Source organism: Mastigoproctus giganteus, chromosome 3, assembly GCF_048544385.1.
Source record: "Mastigoproctus giganteus isolate SK-2022 chromosome 3, ASM4854438v1, whole genome shotgun sequence".
NCBI classification, from domain to species: Eukaryota; Metazoa; Arthropoda; class Arachnida; order Uropygi; family Thelyphonidae; genus Mastigoproctus; species Mastigoproctus giganteus.
In genome coordinates, this window is record NC_143577.1 from 49641517 (window position 1) to 49666305 (window position 24789).

The following is a 24789-nucleotide window of genomic DNA, read 5'->3' on the forward strand; positions in this document are numbered from 1 at the left end:
AATAATGAAGTAGTTCAAAAGGATTTTTTTTTTTTATTGGGAGATTCTATTGTCGGGGAAATGGGTAACATTTTTTGTAATAAGGATAGGTGGAGACTACATCAGAGTTTTATCTACCAGGAGAAATAATTAATAATGCCACCAACACATGGTCAGATTTTAAGGAGGGTAGAGAGAGCATTATGCTTTATGTGGGTATTAATGATATCAAGCACATGTGAACTGATGATTTGTTAGATAAATATAGGACCATGCTGCAAGTTAGATCAAATTGTGTATGTCTGCAATTCTACCCAGGCATGATAGGAGGGGCTATATGCTGAAAACATCAATTAATTGAAGACTTAAGGGATTCTGTAAAGCATTTGTAGGGCAAGAATTTTATCAGCATGTCCTGCGCTTATAGGTAGGAGGCCTATTTTTTTTTTTTTTTTTTTTCAGACACCCTATTATTAGAATTAGTATTGGCAAATGTTGCAAAACAAAAGAAAAAACTTATACCATATCACCATTCCATCTAATAATTGGTTTAGTTCTTCTTTAAATTTATTCAAACTACCCACTTGCACAATACTATATAGAAGTTTGTTCCAGCAATGAGCTACCCACTCATTGCAAGCAAATTTCCACACATCTATCCTGCAACCATCCTTCGTCAATTTAAATTTATGTCCCCTCATGTATGCCTGTGTGTCTAGTCTGAGTAAGAAGAAGGATTCACTTCAGTCAGGTCTTCTTGCAAGTGCTTAGTCTCCATGTGCTAAAATTTCCAGAACTGAAGCCTTTCTTGGTAAGAGTAGTAGCAGTAATAGTAGTAGTTGATAGCAAATGATGCAAGAAAGCAAACTTATATAGCATCAGCCAAATAAAAAGTCTACACAGTTCACTCATCTGTACCTTCCAAGAATTTGTCTAGTTCTTCCTTGAATTTATTGAACCCCTTCCGCTTCCACAACAACAGATGGAAGTCTGTTCCAACAATCAACCACCCACTTGCCACAGGAAAACTTTTGCATCTCTGTCCTGCAACCATCCTTCCACAACTTCTTTATGCCCCCTCATGTATGTAGTCTCAGCAAGTGGAAGAATGTTAACATTCAGCTTACTCAATCCATTCAAGGTTTTAGCATTAGTATTAGCATTAACAAAGGCACATGATGCAAGAAAGCAAGCTTATATGGCATCAGCCAAAAAAAAAAAAAAAAAATCTAATTTCACCCATCCACTTGCTCCAAATGTTTGTCTAGTTCTGCCTTGAATCTATTTAAGCTATCAACTTCTACAACGACAGATGGAAGTTTGTTCCAGCAATCATGTTTTAAACATCTCATTCAAATCTCCCTACAGGTAACTAGTCTTGAGACACTGCAATTTGCGGGTTCAAGCCCGTCACCACCAAATACGGAGGATGCGGAAAGGTCAGAGAATGACCACCGCATATCCCGGAGCAATATGGCCTTAGTTGCTAATGCTCCTAAAAACCAAACAACAACAACAACAACAACTGCAATTTGCAGAACTGAAGTCTTTCTAGGTAAAGGTGCCCTATTGTTCCCTTCATTAGTATGATTGCCCTTCTCTGCACTCATTTCAGCAGATCTACATCCTTGCTAAAGTGGGGCCTCCAGACCTGTATACAGCTCAAGATGCGGCCTAACCACGGCTTTATACAAAGAAATAATGATCTCCTTATCCCTGCTAGCAAAGTTCTGTATATCATTGACAAAACCCCATGAGCTGTCCTGGCAGCATGTCTGCATTGCTCAGAGAATTTCATACCCTTTTGTTTCTCTCAATAATCTCATTGCTCTTCTCTGCACCTGTTCCAACCGATCCACAAGCCTTCCTGAAATGAGGCTTCCAGACTTGTATGTACTACTGAAGATGTGGCCTACCATTGCCTTATACAACAAGGTAATCACCTCCTTATCCCTGCTGGGAAAATACCTGTGTATCATTGACAAAACCTAATGAGCTATCCAGCTGTTGTTATTGTTATTTGGTTTTTAGGAGCATTAGCAACTAAGGCCATATTGCTCTGGGATATGCGGTGGTCATTCCCTGACCTTTCCGCATCCTCCGTATTTGGTGGTGACGGGCTCGAATCCCGGTCTAATCAAGAAGCGTGTGCTACGCACTGCTGCTCCTTCCCACCTGGCTACGGAGGTGCCTGAGCTATCTAGCAACCTGTCTACATTGTTCAGAGAACTTCATGTCAGACTGCACAGTTAGTTACCCCCAGGTATTTTTTGTCCTTCACTACCCTTAAAGTGGTACCAACAATTGGTGTGTCATTCTGGGATTACTGCTACCTACATAATACCTTGCATTTGTCAAGATCAAACTTGAATTGCCATGTCTCAGCCCATCTGCCTAATTTTTCTAGATTATCTGAAAGATAATCTAAAAAAAAAGATTATCCTGTTACTCTCAGTGTCAATGGATCAATATTATTAATAAATATTGAAAAAAACAAGCACAAAGTGCAAGGTATGTTAGTTGTCTGATGGCACAGTTAATTGTTTGTACAGTGATGTCAGAAGTGTCGTCAATAAAATCAGTGAATTCAAACTGCTTGTTATGATAAGTAATGCTGACATAATAGGGCTTACGGAAACGTGGTGCCACCCAGAGATAGGGAATGATGAGTTTCAGTACGGTATGTATAATGTATTTAGGAAAGTAGGAGGGTGGGGGTTCATGCTTCTTATCAAAAGCAGCCTGAGTGCGACGAAAACCTTTCCAGATTCAGATGCTTCGCATGCTAATATAAAGACTGTATGGTGCAAGATAGTTGGAAGCAAAGATATAATGAGAGTGGGAGTAATCTACAGGCCAGGTGATTATGAAGATTATGATAAGAGCCTCTACATGCAAATGGAATAGGCAAGTAAGTGTGAATGTCTTAAGTGTGAATGGCCGATTTTAATTTGCATCTAATTGATTGGAGCAAATGGGAGGGAACACCATACGGGGGACATTTGCTATTTGTATCAACATGTCAGGGAAAGTACTAGGGAAAACAATACTCTAGACCTCATCATCACCACCCATGAACCAGATGACATAATAGGGCTGACCGTACAGGAACGGCGCCTCCATAGCCAGGTGGGAAGGAGCAGCAGTGCGTAGCACACGTTTTCTTGATTAAACCAGGGTTTGAGCCTGTCATCACCAAATACAGAGGATGTGGAAAGGTAAGGGAATGACAACCACATATTCCCAGAGCAATATGGCCTTAGTTGCTAATGCTCCTAAAAACCAAGAACAACAACAACAACGTGCAGGAACCAGTAGCAGGAAGTGATTATTGAATTTTTACATGGACGATGAAGAGAGAAGTAGCAGTAGTTAAAGGCAAAGGAATGAGTTATAACTTCAGGAAAGGAATGGGTTATAACTTCAGTAAAGGAAATTATGACAGCTTAAGGTGCTACATGGCCTCAATTAACTGGGTAGATATCTCACAGAGAGCGAATACAATTGAACTATGGTATACCTTTAAAACATTAATCACAGAATCCTTGAATGCGTATATACCATTAAAAAAATACTCAACGAGGAGGATTCCAAGTTGGATGAATAATGAAGTTGCCAGATTACTTGAGTAGAAAAAGACAGCATGGAAAAGATACAGAGCAATAAAAAGTACAGAAGCGTATAACAGCTACAAATTGATCTGTAATAGTGCCACAGAAAAAGTTAGGCTAGCAAAGGCATATTATGAGAAATCGCTTGCAAAGAGAGCAAAGATAGGGGGATAAGGAATTCTTCACATATATAAGTGCAAAGAAGAGAAGAAAAAACCAGATTGGACCCTTATGTACTGGATGGGATAGATACCTGAGCTGAAGTTGCAGATGAACTCAACAGTTACTTTGCACCAATATTTACAGAAGAAAAACCCTTTATGTCAATGAGAAATTATGGGAATGAAGTTGAAAAAAATGTAATTAATGATGTTGAAATTTCACATATTTATTTAATAAAAAAACTTTCGAACCTACAGGCCAGTAAGGCTATTTGTTATAAGGTTGATGGCATATACTCTATAATCTTAAGGGAGGTGGCAAGTGAGTGCATTAAACCAGTGAAGCTAATTATACCAGCATCACTGGACTTGGGAGTGATTCCGTTGGATTGGAAAAGTGCCAATGTATCTCCAGTACGTAAGGGCAGTTCTAAGAGTGAAGTGGGAAATTACTGGCCGGTTAGTTTAACTTCAGTAGTAGGGAAAATCATGGAGACAATGATCAAAGTTGGAATTCAGGATCATTTAGATAGAAATGGAATTCTGAGGATACTCAGCATGGTTTTTTAAAGGGAAAATCATGTTTAACTAATCTGGTTAGCTATTTTGACAGGGTCACTCAAGAGCTGAACTTTGGGAATAATTTCAACATTGTTTATTTGGATTTCAGCAAAGCATTTGACTCAGTCCCGCATGAGCGGTTACTTTATAAACTGGAACAGGTTGGAATTACAGGGAAAATCCTTAGATGGAAAGCTGGATGGCTTCAGGGCAGAAGGCAGAGGGTTATCATAAATGGTTATTCCTCAGATTGGGTTGATGTAAGAAGTGGGGTTCCCCAAGGATCATTGTTAGGACCACTGTTCTTTTTGATTTTCATAAATGACATTGATGAAGGGATAGAGGGCGTAATATCTAAATTTGCCAATGATGTAAAGATTGGTGGAGTAGTTAATGATTGCCGCCAAGCAGAGCTTCTTCAGAATGACCTAGATAGACTTCAGGGATGGTCAGAAAAATGGCAGTAACCCCAAAACAACTTATACACTTGGTGGAGTTGAACTAAAGCCGTTAGTGGAGGAAAGGGACTTTGGTGTTACGATACTGTCAAACTTTAAGTTCTCTGAGCATTGTAGACAGGTTGCAAGGAAGGCCCATGGTGTCCTATTGATGATGTATCAAACAATTGCTAGTAGAGATAAGGGCGTCATAATCCATTGTATAAGTATTGTTAGACCACACTTGGAATACTGTGTTCAGGTATGGAGACTGCACCTAAAGAAAGACATTGTTCTTATTGAAAGGGTCCAGAGATGAGTAACTCGCCTGGTGAGATCGGCAAAGAGGCGTCCATATGAGGAAAGACTTTGAATATGTGGGTTGCAGAGCTTGGAAACTAGGCACCTTAGAGGAGACGTGATTGAGGTGTTTAAGGCTGTGAGAGGCATAAGCAAAATGAACGAGGACAAAATTTTCACTGTCATAAATTATTCTAGAACTATGGGCCATAATTTCAAGTTGCGGCAGGAGATGTTTAGACAGGATTGTAGGAAGTTTTATTTTAGCTAGTGAGTTATAAATTACTGGAATAAGTTACCTACGTGGGTGGTAGAGGCTGACAGTGTGGGGAAATTCAAAGGTCAGCTGGATAATTACCTACGGGAGGAGGGAAACGCTTAGGTTGTCCATTTCCTTTTCTCTTATTTATTAATTTTTTTTTTCATTTTTTCTTATTATTATTATTTTATTTTATTATTATTGTTATTCATTTATTTTATTATTATTGTTATTTGTTTATTTTATTATTATTTTTTATTTATTTATTTATTATTTCTTTTTTTTTTGTTGCAGCATAAATCATAGGCTTCCTTTCACCATGTGGCCATTGCTAATACTAATACTAATATTCAGGATCCAGACGTCTTGATATACTTGGGACAGAGTCCTGTCCAGGGTTTGCCATCACTTACTTGTTGTCTCGTTACGTTGTAGAGCTGGTTTAGTGCATTGTCTTTCCTGGGACATAGTCCCATCCATGATCGTTGGTCATATGCATTATGGCATTGTAGCAATCTAGCTCCCTGATGATTTAGAAGTTGTGTGACAAGCAAGAGTTGTTGGCGATTGTTATCTCAGTCAGTATGGATTTTCATTATGGCTTTGGCTAGTTATACTAACAGAGGTTTTGGGGATGTAGATAGAGGCATCCTCAAAGAACAATTAAAATGAATCCATCAGGTGAGTGTGGTCCAGGGATTAGGGTTAAAAGTACACTGGGTAAGAGAATCCAGGGTAGACCAAGAAGTCAATGGTCTGTCATGATAAGTTGAGGATTTCCGTTGAAGGGAGTTGCCCAGGTGTTGATGTTTCCAAAGTTCAAATCAATTGATGCCATAATTAAAATTGTTGATTCTCAACCTAGATACTGGTTTTAGGTGTGTCAATCCACGTCTTCTTTCCTGTGAAGGGATAGTCAGGTCTTGTGGTTTCAAAGTTAAAATCAGGTAATATCACAGCCCAATTTATTGATCTTGCCTGCAGATTTAGTTGCAGATATCAGCCCAATGGAACTTGGATGCAAGAAGTGAATCTCAGTTCAGTTGAGCTTCAAGGAAGTTGGCGGTTGATGCTACTGGGGATGGGTGCCCAGAATCTGTCTCGAGTAATTGGTCTTGGTGGTTTAATAGGCTCCTTAATGTTCTTCATCTGTTGAAGAAGTCCTGTGCAAAAGTGTTGAAGTATTTATAGTTGTCATGGCTATGAATTAGTATATGTTCTTGGTCCTTTGGCAAATTAGTAATATTTGTGATCAAAATAGATCTCAAGTCTTCATAGTCAAGACAGTTATGCATTATATGGTGCCAAGATACTTCAGTGCCACAATAGCAGCGTGGATCATCTGTGATGCCCAGAGATGTTAATTTTTCTTGAAAAGAACAATGGGTCCAGTAGTAAACCCAGGGAGACTCCACTAATAACATTAAACATTAGTCCAAGAGGAGCAATCACTTGATAACCACCCTGTTTTCTGATATTCAGTCATCCCTTAATCCATAGCAGTAACTTGCCTCTAATGCCACACTGCTCCAATTTGTACAGCAGGCTTTTCTGAAATCTAAGTATATGATGTCAGAATTATTTTTTGCATCCAGTTCCTTTGTTACTGTGTTATAATATCCAATAATATTGGTCAGACAACATCACCCCTTAACAAATCCATGCTGTGACTGCAGTATAATTGCATTCCTGTCTAGATGGTCCTACATTACTTCTTTAACCAGTGACTCCATTATTTTTCCTGGAACAGAAATTTAGCTGACAGGTCTGTAATTACTGATGTCGCTCTCTGATCCCCTTTGTGAATTGGGGATACATTTGCACATCTATAGTACATAGGAACCTTCCCTGAATCCAAGGATGCTCTCATAATTATGGCTTAAGGTTTGTTGACCTCGTCCACCTCTCTTAACATACTTGGATCAAAAATATCATAGATGCAAAATACCTATTCAATTTGTCAGCCTATTCATAATTCTTGAAACTTATATGCTATGAGTGTTGTGGCTTATCAATCATAGAATTCTTGAATTTGGGCGAATCATATAATATTCCTACTATTATCACATTTTATCATGTTTGTTTATGGATAAGAAATTTTCAGGATTTTATAATAAGTTTAATCCGTAAAATCTTTTATTTTAAGGAATTTGAGAATTTTAGTTTAATAGGGTTTGGGACTTATTAGTTTTACATGGGCGGGGGGGGGGGGTTGGCTAGAGATCAAAACAGATGATCGGTAAAAGGTAATGAGCAAAATGGATTCTTGCAGGAAGCAGGTCACAGAATGCAAGAGCAGTTCCTTACTACTAATTATGCATCTTTTAAAATAAATTTAATTTTTATCATCAGCATATATATTTCTATTTAGATTAGCAAGAATTAATTTTAAATTCCTTTTCGATAATTCCACCCTCTGGTGTTTGTCACGAATGGTAAGGCTTCTGGGAACCCACCTTACACAAAACTTTGGGTGTAGTGTCAAACAACATTGCATTTTCTTTTTGCAATAACTTTAGTTTTACTTTATACAAATAACAATGCATATCATGTCATAGAACTGTATCTCTCTAGTGCTTTACAAGTTAACTTAGGCTTGTAAGTACATTTCTGGTAAACCAAGAAAATATCAAATGACTTTTTTTTTTTGGTTAATTTCAAAAACATCAACTACAAAATGATTTCATAATTAATGTTGTTTGATACTAAATTCTTGAAATGCTCATGTATTAATAAAATGTTTCCATTGGAAACGTTAAGTACTTTTTCAAATTCAGACATCTTAAATTTTCTGATTTCTAAAATTTTTTTACTTCAACAAAGGCAATTATTTCAGAATTGATTGCTTCAGGTTTCTGGCCAGACTTGGATCATCCTCAACTGACTCCTGGCCTCTTTTGAACTGTGCCATCTTGCATTAGTAGTATAACTGGGTAATATGTCCCTAAACACTTTAGTCATTCTTTCATGGATTTCTTTAGTGTTTCTTCACTCTTTAGTCAAAAATTATTACTGAACAATGTTCAATTTGCTGGATATTCATTTTTCTTCTGCCTACCAACATAAAAATTTTTAAAAAATTACAAACTTGCATATATATATATATATATATATCTATATATGACATTGAGATAAATTTTTTAATCTTATTTTATAAGATAATTAAACTATCAGAACAACCTATTCTACAATTTATTTTGTTTCATCTAGCTGTTATTTTATATAATAAAATAACAGCTAGATGAAATTAAAGCTTTTCATTTTTTTATATTAAAAATTAAAAGATTTTAAATCAAGTTTAAATAAAATTCACTTTTTATTTCTATATAATAAATTAATTATAAAACACCAATGTATTGAAGCAACACAAGAGATGATAAAATACAAGGCTAATTCCCCAGCTACAAACATTTATAAATATGAACAATCCTTGAATATCTTTTTTTTTATTTTTTATTTTTTATTATTATTATTCTGGAAATAGGAATTTCCAGAAAAAAATACAACTGAATGAAAGTTCCTGTATCAATGTTGTTTACAAACGTGACAGTTGAAATATTTAAGTCAGCTTAGGGTAAAAATTGCTTGACTGAGAAAGTCAGTCAAGCAATTGTCATTTTCCCCATTGTCATTTTTTAATAGGCTGCTAATTTTGCTTAAAAATAGCAGTAGACACTCCTTTGACCTTCTAAACAAACTTTCTCCTGCCACAAATATACAATATAAATATGCCTTAGTTCCAAAACAGCCCTTAAAAGTTGGAGGAAGTTAAAAATTTTATTGATGTGAGGTGAAATCTCTATCTGGTATGTTGAAAAAAACTACATAACATGCTGATTGCATGCTCTGTTGCTCAAGTATTAGATTTTTTAGACCACCAGACGCTGAACTTTTACCTGTATTAATTTCTCTTACCATTTCCTTTTAAGGAATCCTATGGGAAGAACTGGCCTTCGAGGGCGAGGATCACTCCCTCGTTGGGGACCCAATCACTATACTCTTGTGATTATTACCAGGTGGGTTTCAGGATTTTGTTTAAGACATCCAGTTCTTTCTCTCTCTCTCTCTCTCTCTCTCTCTCTCTCTCTCCTCTCTCTCTCTCTCTCTCTCTCTTTCATTTGCTCTTACGTTAGCTCAAAAACTATGAAACTTTGCTTGCATACTATGGGAATTGTAGTGGTGTGCACCTGGGTGTGATTTAAAATTTCTCATTTCTAATTGACAGATGTCATAAAATTTACTGATTTAAATCAATTTTCTTGAAAAATTTACCTCTTAAAAGACTGCTAGTATTGAGTAAAAGCTTTAAAAATCAGTTGAAGTGCATATTCACAGGCTGAGTTGCATGTTGTGGAATAACATATGGCAGAACCCTGCTCCTTCTACCTGAGATCAATGAACTACGGCCTCATTTGGAGAGGCCTTTACAAATTTCTCCATTCAGTAACAGGACTAGCCCAGGCCTGTCCAAACAATTGACAAGTGGAAAAAATACTCTACTATCAATTGTGACTCTACCAATTTATAAAGGTAAATGAAAGAAAGCTTTAAATCAGTTTGCTCAAAAAATTTGCACTAATTATATGTGGGTTGAAACAGTTTTCAGTTGCATATTGAGTAGTATCATAATTGAATCAACTTTGTAAAATACACTAAATATTTCTTCTGAACAAGTGAAACTGCAAATTATATTTCATGTCTGTAAATGGGAAGGAAGATTTAAATTGATTGTGATTGGGAAATTTCCAATATTCAATTAATGTCATTTTTATAATTTAAAGAGAGTATCATAATGAAAGAAAGCTTTGAATTGATTGATTACACATACTAAGTCAATGGTTCCTGTTAAAAAAGGCTATTTATAAGAAACCAACTTAATATGAGAATCATTTTATCTTTCAAAAACTTAATGTTGACTAAAGCTTTAAATCAATTGGCATGGAAATGTTGCAGTTTTAATGCCACCAGTGAAGCCTTGGATTTTCAGGCAAAATGCCTATTTTTGTATTTTGTAAAACTCAGCATTGTTATGGGCCTATAAGAGAGCTTGAAGAACAGGGTGCATGCCCATGAAGGATTTCAATCGAGGGGCCCATCAAGCTCTCAGCTGCGCACATCAATGGTACAGCTTGCACTTGGACATCAGGCAACACAGTAGCAATCCCCAAGGCAGAATACGCTGGTCCCACAGGAACTAGTTGTTGTCGGTGACTCTATTGTCAGGGAAATGGAGAATATATTGTGCAAAAAGGATAGGTGGACCAGGGTATGTCTGCCAGGGGCAAAGGTTGATGATGTTGTAAAGCAGATATCATCTTTTAAGGGCACAAAAGGTGATATTGTTGTACATGTTGGCACTAATGATATTAAGAGTAGGAGACAGGCAGAATTACTTAACAAGTACAGGTCAATACTGAAAAAAAGCTGTGAGTTAGGGTTGAATTTGACAGTGTTTGCAATATTCTCCCCAGACACAATAGGAGGGAGTATATGATGAGAGCCTTTTCGATCAATTCGGCCTTGGAGAGATTGTGCAAAGCTCAAGGGGTAGAATTTTTCCCAGCATGGTCTGTGCTTGTTAACAGGAAAGACTGCTTCTACAGGGATGAGATACACTTAAATAAAAAGGGTGCAAGAATATTTGCTGATGCTATCAAGGCAGTGTTAGGTGGGTCGGAAAACTGCTAGCTTGGGGGATTACACAGACTAATAGATTAACAGTATCAGGGGTGAAAGTGATTCTTGCACTGCTTCTATTGAAATGAGCAGCAGCCTGGAAAAACAAGGTACAGGAGATTTCAGAGACTGCTGTGAATCATAGTGGAACAAGTAAATACCTGGGCTGTGTTAGGGTAGCTAAGAATAGGAGCAGGTGCATGTATATCTGTGTGTACACCAAAGCTAGGAGTTTGGTAAATAAATTTAATGAATTTGAGGTTTTGGTCAAAATATCAAAGGCAGATACCGTTGGGATATCAGAGACATGGTGTCACACAGATATAAGGGCGCCTCCGTAGCCAGGTGGGAAGGAGCAGCAGTGCGTAGCACACGCTTCTTGATTAGACCGGGGTTCGAGCCCGTCACCACCAAATACGGAGGATGCGGAAAGGTCATTCAGGGAATGACCACCGCATATCCCGGAGCAATATGGCCTTAGTTGCTAATGCTCCTAAAAACCAAATAACAACAACAGATATAAGGAATGCAGAATAGCAATTTGGGGAATACAATGTGTACAGGAAGGATTGGAAGGGAGAAGGGGTTATGCTATTAGTTAAGAAATACATAAAATCTAAGGAAGTGCAGCCAGTCAGCATGGGTGGACAGAGCAGTATCAAGTCAGTTTGGTGTGACGTAAGACTGGGAAAGCAAAATTGAGAGTAGAAGTGTGTTATAGGCCTAATGATGCTGATGAGTATAATGAACAACTGTACAGATAAATAGAACAAGCCAGTAAATCAGATTGTCTTATAAGGGTATTTTAATTTCCCAGATATTGAGTGGAATTTGTGTCACTCACACACTAGCAAGGCTTTTGTGGATTTATTCAATGATTGTTTTCTAAATAGCATGTAAGGGAGGCAACTAGAGGGAGTAATATTCTTGATCTGATTATCAGTAGTATTTCTTCATGCATTAAGAATCTGCAGATAAAGAAACCACCAGGTGGCAGTGATCACAGTGTGCTGATGTGGAATTTATTCAAAGAGGGAACTACCATCAGGGGTAAAGGGAAAGGTTTTTGCTTTTGTAAAGGTGACTATGGCGGTCTGAGACAGTTTTTAAATTCTATACGGGGGACCAACTGCAGCGCCTCCATGGCCAGGTAGGAAGGAGCAGTGCATAGCACACACTTCTTGATTAGACCAGGTTTCGAGCCCATCACCACCAAATACGGAGGATGCGGAAACGTCAGGGAATGACCACCGCATATCCCGGAGCAATATGGCCTTAGTTGCTAATGCTCCTAAAAACCAAATAATAATAATAACAGTGGACCAACTGATGATGTTACCAATAGGAAATTCAAAATGGGAAGCATTCAAAGAATTAATTTGGGAAGCTACTGTGCTTTTCATACCAACTAAGACTTATTGTTCAAGGTTTAGGTCTAAATGAATGTCAGATGAACTAGTGAGTCATATGGCAGAGAACAAAAATGCTTGAGATACATATAAATTAACAGGTGACACAGAAGCCTCTGGTAGATATAAGTTGGTGTGTAATCAAATCACAAAGGAGGTTAGGAAGGCAAAGGCACATTACAAGAAATCTTTGGAAAAGGATGCAAAGAAAAACAACAAAGAGTTCTTTACTTAAGTAAACTCTAGAAGGAAGGGGATGAATCAGATTGGTCCACTTGATATCGATGGTTCAACTGTTGATGATCCTACTCAGGTAGCTAACAAATGAAATGAGTATTTTGCATCTACATTTACACATGAGGAGTTATTCAGGGAGGGGAATGCCAGAGGTGTATTAAACTCTGGCAGTGAGCTAAATGATTTTGTAATAACTCAGAGCAAAGAGGAGGAGAAATCGTTGAAGGTAAATATGAAAAGGCACCTAGGGCAGATGGAATCTATCCAGTATATTAAGGGAGGCAGCAAAGGAAGTAAGCAAACCCTTAGCCATAATTATGAGAGCTTTTCATTGGACTCAGGGGAGGTACCCATGGAGATGTGCAAATGGGACCCCAAATCACAAAAGATGAAAGGGTGACACAAGTAATTGCAGACCTGTTAGTTGAAATTAATAGAGGCACTGGTTAAAGAACTCCTTCTTTAACTGGTTAAAGAAGTGATGCAGAATCATCTAGACAAGACTGCAGTAATAGTTAAGACACAGCATGGTTTGTTAAAGGGAGGTCTTGTCTGACCAATTTGATTGGATACTATGATGTGGTCACAAAGGAACTGAATGCCAAAAATAATTTTGATATCATATACTTGGATTTCAGGAAAGCTTTTGATACTGTTGCACATGCTCCATTTTGATACATGTTGCACAAATTTGAGAAGTATGGCATTAAGGGAAAGTTGCTGCAATGGATAAAGGGATGATTGAGTGGGAGACGGCAAAGAGTGATAATAAATGGACAGTGCTCTACGTGGACTAATTGGCGCACTATGGTCATAGTTGCCGATGCGCCCAATAAATCCCGAAACAAACAAACAAACAAACAAACAAACAAACGTGGACTAATGTTATTAGTGGAGGCCCCCAGGGTTCAGTGTTTGCCCATTGTTGTTTTCTGTATTTATTAATGATATTTATGATGGTATATCAGGCTTAATGTCTAAGTTTGCAAACGATACAAAGATTGGCAGGGTTGTTAATGAAACTAATGACAGTACACTAGTTGAGTAGATGGGCTAAGAGGTGGCAATTGAAGTTTAACATCGACAAATGTAAGGTGCTGCATATGTGTAGCAGTGACCCCAGAGTAACATATCAACTGTGTGGTTCTACACTGAGGGTGGTAGAGAATGAAAATGGCTGAGGAAGGGGGGGTAATTGTGTAGTCAGATATGAAGTTTTCTGAGCAGTGCAGGTGGTCTGCAAGAGTAGCTCATGGTGTCTTGTCAATGATATACAGGAATTATTCTAGCAGGGATAAGGAGGTGATTATCCCCTTGTATAAGGCAGTGGTCAGGCCCTGTATACAGGTCTGGAGGCCTTATTTTAGGAAGGATGTAGAGCTGCTGGAATGAGTGCAGAGAAGGGCAACAAGATTAGTGAATGGAACAAAGGATTTCTCTTACAAAGAAAGGCTTAAGTTTTGCAAATTACAATGTCTGGAGGTTTTTTTTTTTTTTTTTTTTTTGATTTGGTAGTTGTTGGCGCATCGGCTTCTGTGGCCATATTGCACCTCCCAAGGTTTTTGCAGTACTTTGATCCAAGCCCGAGGCGGGAATCGAACCCGCGACCTTTGGGTTGCCGGGCAGGTACTTTACCCACTCGGCTAGCCCGGTCGGCCTGTCTGGAGGTGATCTGATTGAAGTGTATAAGGCCTTGAATGATTTGAGCATGCTCAATGCTGATGGGATTCTTTCTCTTGCCCAGATTAATTACCTGAGGGCACATAAATTCAAATTGAAGAAAGACAGTTGTAGAATAAATTTATGGAAATTTGCCTTTAGCTAGTGGGTGGTTGATTGCTGGAACACTCTTCCATCTGTCGTTTTAGAAGTTGATAGCTTAAATAAATTCAAGGCAGAACTAGACAATCATTTAGAGCAAATGGATGGGTGAAATGGGAAGGAGTTTTTTTTTTTTTTTTTTTTTTGCTGATGCTGTATAAGCTTGCATTCTTGCATCATATGTTTTTGCTAATGCTCTGCTTCATTGGGTAAGTACTTTAATAGTGGTTTTCTGTACTTCACTGGTATGTACTTTGATAGCATAGGACCTCAGCCTTTTGTTTGGTTAGAAGTTACTAATGTGCTACATCCCTTCATATTTTTGGAGACTGGTGCCATGTAATACCTGAAGAGATGAGGCCTCGGCAAATGATATCTATCTTTATTTCATTATATTTTATTTAACTGTATTCCATCATTTAGTTTTGTGCATTTTATTTCGCAAATGTAGATGCCAACTGCAAAGGAGGCAGGAGTTGCTGAGCAAGTTTTGTTGTAGTTCAGTAAGTGCATCTAAAATAATTTCTTTCTGTCTTAGTGGAATGTAGTATAAGTAGAATAGGTAATGTGTTTTGCTTGATTGATAAATTGATAGAAGAAAATCTTCAGTTTCTTTTCCAATTTTTGGAAAGCAAAATTTTTTTTGATATTATATATAATGAATATAGGAATAGAGCCATCTTTATATTCACTGCATTTTCTAATATTAAAAACCAAGGGAAAATACCAAATAAACTTTGCATTTATAATGATGCACATAATGCCAGGCCAACTTGGCCATTTGTTATGCCTATCTTTTCCTTCAAATCTTTCCTTTTTTGTTTTCCATTTTCACAATGAATAGCAATGCCAAAATTGAGAACTTCTTGTTTATTTGATAAGCCTAACAGGATGCTTTGAATCTGCTCTACTCCATTTGGTTTGAATATTTTACTTCTACATTGAATAGAATGCACCATCAGAAATGACAAATGAAAGTCTCCATTATCTGGATTTTTAATTTATGAAGTGTTAGTGGAAACCATTTCCATATTACAAAGCCTTGGAGGAGAAAAAATCTTTGTCATATGATGTTAATTAATTAATTTATTTTTTTTAGGTGGCACAAAGGAAATGTGTCAATAACAGGTGGAGGTAGAGGCCTCGAATTTGTTGTTATGAGAACAGATAGACGAGATCAGCTTTCACTTCCAGGCGTGAGTTACCTTCAGTTTATTTAAATTTTCAAGTTTATTTAAATTAAAGTCATATAATTCAGTGGAATGTGCTTGCTCTTATACTTATTTTATAAATATGGTCTTGTGATAATATTCCCCAAAAATTTATCCTTCTGCCTATCAAGAGTTTTAAATCTTTATTTTATTAATACATATATATATATATATATATATAAAAATAAATCTGCAGCCATTATCAATCCACTGTAGGATGGAGGGCTCCTCAATAAGTCATGTTGAGGAATGGACCATAATCTGCCATGTTGATCAGTGCAGGTTAGCAGATTGACTGTATTTAGCAGTCAGGGGGTTGAACCTCAGTTTCACTCAAGGAGCATGTGCTATTGCACTCCTACTCTTGGCCACTTGGCTATTGAGACCTCCATAAAATATATATGTATATAATGTGTATGCAATTTTCTTCTTCTTCCATGACCAATTGATCAATATCAATTTTCTTCTTCTTCTTCCACGACCAACTGATCCAGCTATAGTATATATAAAAAACCAAAGAAATTAGGCTGTTGTTATTTGGTTTTTTTTAGAAGCATTAGCAACTAAGGCCATATTGCTCCGGGGATATGCAGTAGTCATTCCCTGACCTATCTGTATCCTCCGTATTTGGTAGTCACGGGGTCGAACCCCGGTCTAATCAAGAAGCGTGTGCTTCGCACTGCTTCTTCTGCCCACCTGGCTACGGAGGCACCAAAAATTAGGCCCACTTCCTTCTTTTTAACCTCTATTGGAGGTTAAAACAATATTGATCAGCATTTTTTTTTTATTGAACTCATTTAGTTAGCATTCTTTGATTGGTAGCATTATTTGTACAAAGCCACATTTAAATTAAGTGGGTGTAATCAATATGCTTATTAGATTTTTTTTTTTTTTTTTTTTTGATTTGGTAGTTGTTGGCGCATCAGCTTCTGTGGCCATATTGCACCTCCTAAGGTTTTTGCAGTACTTTGATCCAAGCCCGAGGCGGGAATCGAACCCGCGACCTTTGGGTTGCCGGGCAGGTACGTTACCCACTCGGCTAGCCCGGTCGGCCCTTATTAGATTAACAATAGCCACAGGCAGGAATGAAAATGATTCTTGCTCTATTTACATTGGAACCTGTAGCTCGAAAAGCAAGATATGGGATTTCAAGACCTGCTGTGGGGCATTTTGAAACAAGGAAATACATGAGCTTTGTTAACTAAGAGTAAGAACCGGTACATGTATACTTGCATATACACCAATGTTAGGAGTATAGTAAATAAATTTGATGAATTTTATGTGCTGATCAAGTCATCAAATGTAGACATTATGTAGATATAAGAGATGCGGTGTCATTCAGATATAAGGGATGCAGAATTTGAATGAGGAGAGTATGGTTAGCATTAGTAGAGATATATGATGCAAGAAAGCAAGCTTATGCAGCACCAGCCAAAAAAAAAACAAACTTCCACTTCACCCCTCCGTTCGTTCGAAATACCTGTCCAGCTGAGCCTTAAATTTATTTAGGCTATCAACTTCCACAACAAGGGATGGAAGTCTGTTCCACCAACCAACTACCCGCTGGCTAAAGGCAAATTTCTGCACATCTATCCTACATCTGTCTTTTCTCAATTTGAATTTATGCCTCTCAGGTGATTATTCTGAGCAAGAGGAAAAATCCTATCAGCATTGAGCATGCTCAAACCATTCAAGGCTTTATACACTTAAATCAGATCACCTCGCCGGTGCCTAGTCTCCGGACACTGTAATTTGCAAAACTTAAACCTTTCTTCATAAGAGCAACCCTTTGTTCCATTCACTAATCTTGTTGCCCTTCTCTGTACTCGTTCCACAGCTCTACATCCTTCTTAAAATTAAGCCTCCAGACATGTATACTGTACTCAAGGTGTGGCCTGACCATTGCCTTATACAAGGGGATAATCACCTCCTTATCCCTGCTAGAAAAATTTCTGTATATCATTGACAAGACACCATGAGCTACTCTTGCAGCCCATCTGCACTGCTCAGAGAACTTCATATCTGCCTGCACAATTACCCCCAGGTCCTTTTCATTCTCTACCACTGTCAGTGTAGTACCACAGAGTTGATATGTTGCTCTGGGATTGCTGTCTCCCATATGTAGTACTTTACATTTTTCAATGTTAAACTTCATTTGCCACCTCTCAGCCCATCTGCTCAACCTTTCCAGATCCTGTTGCAGCAGCATAGCATCAGTAGTGTCCTTAACAACCCTGGCACCCTTTGTATTGTCTGCAAACTTGGACATTAAGCTTGATATACCATCATCAATATTATTTATAAATACAGAAAACAGTAATGGACCCAACACTGAACCCTGAGGGACTCCACTAATAACATTAGTCCACGATGAGCAGTGTCCATTGATTACCACTCTCTGTCTTCTCCCCCCTCAACCACCCCTTTATCCATAGTAGCAATTTGCCTCCAATGCCACACTGCTCCAATTTGTGCAGCAGTCTTCCATGTGTAACAGTATCAAAAGCCTTTCTAAGATCCAAGTATATAATATCAAAGTTATTCCCTGCATCCAGCTCTTTTGTGACTGCATCATAGTATTCAATCAAATTGGTCAGGCAAGACTTCCCCTTAACAAAACCATGCTGTGTCCGAGCTATAACTGAAGTCTTGTCCAGATGATCCTGCAGTGCTTCTTTAACCAGTGCCTCCATTAATTTTCCTGGAACAGAAGTTAAACTCACAGGTCTATAATTACTTGTGTCAGCCTTTGATCCTCCTTTGTGAATTGGAGTCACATTTGCACATCTCCAGTCTATGGGTACCTCCCCTGAGGTCCAAGGAAGCTCTCATAATTATGGCTAAGGGTTTGCTTACTTCCTTTGCTGCCTCCTTTAATATAACTGGATAGATCCCATCCACCCCAGGTGCCTTTCATCTTCAACAATTTCTCCTCCACTTTACTCTCAGTTATTACAAGATTATCTAGCTTACTGCCAGAGTTGAATACACCTCTGGCATTCCCCTCGCTGAATAACTCCTCATGTGTGAATGTCGATGCAAAATATTCATTTAGTTTGTTAGCTACCTGAGCAGGATCATCAACAGTTGAACTATCGATATCAAGTGGACTAATCTGATTCATCCCCTTCCTTCTAGAGTTTACATAAGTAAAGAACTCTTTGCTGTTTTTCTTTGCATCCTTTGCCAAAGATTTCTCATAATCTGTCTTTGCCTGCCTAACCTCTTTTGTGAATTCGTTACAGACCTGCTTATATCTATCATAGGCTTCTGTGTCACGTGTTATTTTATATGTATCCCATGCATTTTTATTCTCTGCCATGTGTCTCATTAGTTCATCTGACATCCATTTAGGCCTAAACCTTGAACAATATTTCTTAGTTGGTATGTAAAGCCTAGTAGCTTCCAAGATAAGTTCTTTGAATGCTTCCCATTTTGAATTTGCTGTTGGTAACATCATCAGTTGGTCCCACTGTATAGAATTTAAATACTGTCTCAGACCATCGTAGTTGCCTTTACAAAAGCAATAACCCTTCCCTTTACCCCTGATGGTAGTTACCTCTTTGAGTAAATCCCACTTCAGCACACTGTGATCACTGCCATCTAGTGGTTCCTTTCTCTGCAGATTCTTAATGCATGAAGAATCACTACTGATAATCAACTCAAGAGTATTACTCCCACTAGTTGCCTCCAGAAACATGCTGATGTAGAAAACAATCATCCAATAAATCCACAAAAGCCTTGCTAGTGTGTGAGTGACCAACCCACAAATTTCAGTCAATATCTGGGAAATTAAAATCTCTCATTATAAGACTCTCTGATTTACTGGCCCACTCTATTTCCCTGTACAGTTTCTTATTATACTCATCAGAGTAATTAGGCCTATAGCTCACTCCTACTCTCAATTTAGATGTGTTTGTTTAATTGTGGTCTCCAGGTTTCCCCTATAAGCTGCTGTAGCATCTGAAAATGCATAAGACCAAGGCCAACAAGTGTGTTGACCATCTGCACCTAGCGACTTCGCAGCCAGGGCGCAGGAGACACCAGGTCCCCTTTCCTCCTCCGACTCCTAACCTTGGCTACGAGGAGGCACACTGGGGTCCACATTCTACCTGAGATGCTTACTGAGGCTATCAGGCAAGCCTGGGAGGGATTTTCAAAGAAAGGAAAACAGGAAAATAGAAGGAATAGTATGGGAAACGGTAAGGTAGGAAAGTGGATAGAAAGCAAGGGAACGAAAGGAAGTGGCATCCTCGAAAAGAAGAAAATAGAAGTAGAGAGATAGAGATAGTACTAGTGGACAATACAAAATCAATAATTAATTTTATACATTACTATATACAATTACACTGAAGCTGCTAAGTTAGCAATGCCCAAGAATAAGTTTTAACTTATCATTACTTAAACTAAACTACAGTCTGAGGTCAAACCACAAATATAATTGCAGTCCAAGTTCTAAAACTAACTAAATATATGCCTATAGTGTCTTTGATTTGTCAAAATATGTCTCCTGCCATACTAGAACCAGGAACACAGTGAGAAACAAATCCAACCTGTTGATCTTATGCTTAATCTCACCCTTATTCAACAACACACACACACACACACACCAACAATTCAACACTCATTATCCACAATATACACTGGGATATAACTAGGGTGAGGCAGGTGGGTCACTTTCCCTGGGCACCAAATTTGGAGGGTGCCATTTTTATGGTTAAAAAATGCAAAAATGTAGATGCAAAATACTCATTCAGTTTGTCAGCTACCTGAACATGAACAATAGTCAACCCATCTATGTTAAGTGGTCCAATCTCATTTATCCCTTGCCTTCTAGAGTTTACCTAAGTAAAGAACTCTTTGCTGTTTTTCTTTGCATCCTTTACTAAGGATTTCTCGTAATCTGCCTTCGCCTGCCTAACCTCCTTTGTGACTTTATTACAGACTAGTTTATATTTGCCATAGGCTTCTATGTCACCTGATACTTTATATGTATCCCATACATTTTTCTTCTCTGCCATGAGCCTCATTAGTTCATCTGACATCCATTTAGGCCTAAACCTTGAACAGTATTTCTTAATTGGAATGAAAAGCCTAGTAGCCTCCAAAATTAAGTCCCTGAAGGCTTCCCATTTTGAATTTAACATTGGTAACATCATCAGTTGATCCCACTGTTCAGAATTTAAAAATTGTCTGAGACCCCTGTAGTCACCTTTATGAAAGCAAAAGCCCTTCCCTTTAGCCTTGATGGTAGTTACATCTTTAAGTAATTCGCACATCAGTACATTGTGATCACTGTCACCCAGTGGTTCCTTTATCTGCAAATTCTTAATGCATGAATAATCACTGCTGACAATCAGATCAAGAGTATTACTCTCTCTGGTTGCCTCTCGTGTTGCTGTAGAAAACAGTCATCCAATAAAAGGCGCCTCCGTAGCCAGGTGGGCAGGAGCAACAATGTGTAGCACACTTCTTGATTAGACCGAGGTTCGAGCCCATGACCACCAAATACGGAGGATGCGGAAAGGTCAGGGAATGGCCACCGCATATCCCCGGAGCAATATGGCCTTAGTTGCTAATGCTCCTAAAACTAAATAACAAACATCCAATAAATCCACAAAAGTCTTGCTAGTGTGCGAGTGACAAACTGACAAGTTCTAGTCAATATCTGGAAAGTTAAAATCCCCCATTATAAGGATTTTGATTTACTGACCCACTCTATTTCTCTGCACAATTGCTCATTATACTCATGAGATTCATCTGGCCCATAACACCACCTACTCTCATTTTTCCTTTTCCAGTGCTGCAAATTGCAGCATCTGGAGACTAGGCACCTATAAGGTGATCTTCTGATTGTGGTGTTTAAGGCTTTGAATGTATTGAGCAAGTTCAATGCTGATGGGATTCTTTTTCTTGCTTAGACTATGCACAAGGGGCATAAATTAAAATTGAGGAAGGATAGTTTCAGAATAGGTGTGCTGAAGTTCGCCTTTAGCGGAGTGGTTGATTGCTGAAACAACCTTCTGTCTGATGTTTTGGAAGTGGATAGCTTGAATAAATTCAAGGAAGAACTAGAGAGACAATTGGTGGGGATGTATAGGTGAAATGGGAAATGTTTTTTTGTTTTGTTTTGTTTTGTTTTTTTTGCTTTCTTGCATCATCTGCCACTACTAATACTGATACTACTAATAATTACTCTATTACTGTGTTTGTTATCTTTAAAGCTCATAAATCATGGGGGAAGACCTCTAAAATATGATGTCACTCTCATGTGGTTATCTGTTTGTTACACTTCCGTTCATCTCAAATGAAGACAGTAGATTAGACATGAGAAATAAACAATAGAATAAGGAAAACAGGATGTTTATGAACCCAATTAAATAAATTTATTTGGTGAATAAAAAAAAAATAAAAAGAAAAAATTGGCTGCTTATAATACAGTTTTTAAGCCTATTTTATCTATGGAGCTAAGAGCTGGGTAAGGGAAATAAAGGAATCGATGAAATGAGAATTTTAAGAAAAATAAAAGGAACTAAAATATAAAAGCAAATGTAAAACCATATTACAAATTTGGGAATAAGGAAAAAATCTTAAGATAATAAATATCCAATGAAAGTTAAAAAAAAATCAATACATCACACTGCATTTTGAGTAAATACTGTTCTTTTTTGAGTGAATGATTAAAAGAGGGGTGCATTCCGTTCATTCACTCAAAAGAAGGGCAATAAACACAGGATTCTAACAAAGAAAAATAAACAACCAATTGATGATAATTTTCACAAGCCAAACAGTAAGGTTGAAACTTTCTCTAATTGTTTTACAATAAACAGATTTCATTATTAGAAATTTCCTTTTCAGGGATTTACTCCAGGGGAGCACAAATATGAAGTAATCCAAGGACTATTTAAATCACAAGAGGGAAGTACTATGCCTTGGAAAAATGAAGATGATATGCTTCAGGTAAAGGTCTTTTCATATTCAGTTCATAAGAAAAAAAAAAAGTAAATCTAAATTAATACTTTACTGAAAACATTTAGGGGTTTATTTTGAGGTAACTATCATTCTGCAATGGATGTTGCTGTTCCTTTAATATTGTATTTGACTAATTTTAGGGTTTTCTGAGGTAAAAATAGGTAATAAAATATTTATTATTTTATTACCTATTTTTACCTCAGAAAACCCTTTAGTTTAAAAAAACTAAAAACTTTGGTAAATTAAGAGGAGATGAACTTAAATTGTGTAATCAGTAGTAACTCAGTTATGAAGGTGGATTCCTTAAGTGGTATGTGGTCTTAAGGTCCTAATGTGATATGTGGTATTTGAGGGTATGCTCCAGATGCAAGAACATCAGGAAGTGCTTGTGAAGCAGTAGTGGCCTCTGCAGTACTTGCCTTACATGCTCAGTTGGGCTAAGGTCAGTTGAGGAAGATGGCCAGTCCACATAGTCAGTACTTTCCCCATTCAGCATATTATGTCTTTTGAGTAGAGCACAACATGCTGAATAAAGAAGGTACTGGGTGCATCTTGTGCCCTATGAGTAGAGCATTGGCATCTATGAAAACAAATCTGTCTCCAGTTGCAGTGGTATATGGAAGGACTGCTGATCTCAGGATCTGTTCTTTGCACATCAGACCTGCCAGTGCTCCATGTCACGATAAAGATCCATATGGCAATTGGTGTTAATACCCCCACCTTTTCCCAGAACATTAGTCTAGCCCACAAAACTAATGCTACTCTTGCACAGGCTGGATTTCTGGAGGTTACATATTTGTGCCAAATAAGGACTTCTAAAAATTCAGGTTCCAAAATGAAACTCAATTCACCCATGAAAGACAACCAGTTCTAATTTTTTTTTTTTTTTTTTTTTGATGATTTTACATTTTTCTCTTTAAACGGCAAAGGCCAAAAAAAGTATTATAATATATCTTTGTCAATTCAGTATTAAATTATTCAAAGTGTAATGATTTCAAAGTTGATTCTATTCCCCAACCAGTGATATGAGACTTTATATGCATTTTAGTACAGATTATTCGAAATACATCCACAATGAAATTCAAAGGCTGAATTGAATGGTCTGCTTCACTTTCCTCTCAGTTATAACAAAATCATTCGCACATTTAATGTATGGATGTAGATGCAAAATACCTATTCAGTTTGTCGGCAACCTGAGCAGGATCATCAACAGTTAAACCATTTGTATTTGGTGGACCGATGTGATTCACCTCTTTCCTTTTAGTGTTTACATAAATAAAGAAGTCTTTGCTGCTTATCTTTGCATTCTTTGCGAGAGACTTCTCGTAATCTGCCTTGGTTTGCCTAACCTGCTGTGTGACTTCATTACAGACTATTGTTTATATCTTCTTCTGTATCACCTGATAATTTATATGCATCCCATACATTGTCGTTTTCTGCTACAAGTCTCATCAGTACATCTGACATCCATTTAAGGCTAAAACCTTGAACGATCTCTTAATTGTTATAAAAAGACTGGTAGCTTCTTCAATTGCATCCCTGATGCTTCCCATTTAGAATTTGCTGTCCCACTGCATAGAATTTAAAAACCGTCTGAGACCGTTGTAGTCACCTTTACAAAAGCAAAAGTCTTCCCTTTGCCCTTAACAGTAGTTACATCTTTAATTAAATCCCACATCAATACACAGTGATTACTGCCCCCTAGGGGGTGTTTTATCTGCACATTTTTAATCCATAAGGGTCAATGCTGATAATTGGATAAAGAATATTGGTTTCTCTTGTTGCCTCTCTAACATGCTATTGTTAGGAAACAGTCATCCAATAAATTCACAGAAGTCTTGTGACTGTGTGAGCGACCAACCCACAGGGTGCAATCAGTATCTGGAAAGTTAAAGTCCCTCATTATAAGACATTCTGATTTACTGGCCCATTCTTTATATCTGTACAGTTGTTCATTATACTCATCACAATCATTAAGCCTATAACACACTCCTACTCTCATTTATGTTTTCCCAAACTGACTCAACATAGCAGTGTCTATCCATGTCCACTGGATATACTGCCTTTGATGTTATCTCATTTCTTAGAGCATAACTCTTCCGTCTCTCCTGTCCTGTCTATCCTTTCTGTACACATTGTATCCCCTGAATTCAAA

General features: G+C 37.7%; 1 protein-coding gene across 1 annotated transcript in view; it reads left to right on the forward strand.

The window, feature by feature from the left end:
* The window catches only part of LOC150087940 (transient receptor potential cation channel subfamily M member-like 2), a 409197-nt gene that overhangs the window by 364852 nt on the left and 19556 nt on the right, over window positions 1-24789 (forward strand). The window contains exons 28-30 of the mRNA XM_090369284.1: window positions 9238-9324; window positions 15551-15647; window positions 22521-22622. Coding sequence (XP_090225410.1) covers window positions 9238-9324; window positions 15551-15647; window positions 22521-22622 — 286 coding nt within the window. The remainder of the gene's footprint in view (window positions 1-9237; window positions 9325-15550; window positions 15648-22520; window positions 22623-24789) is intronic.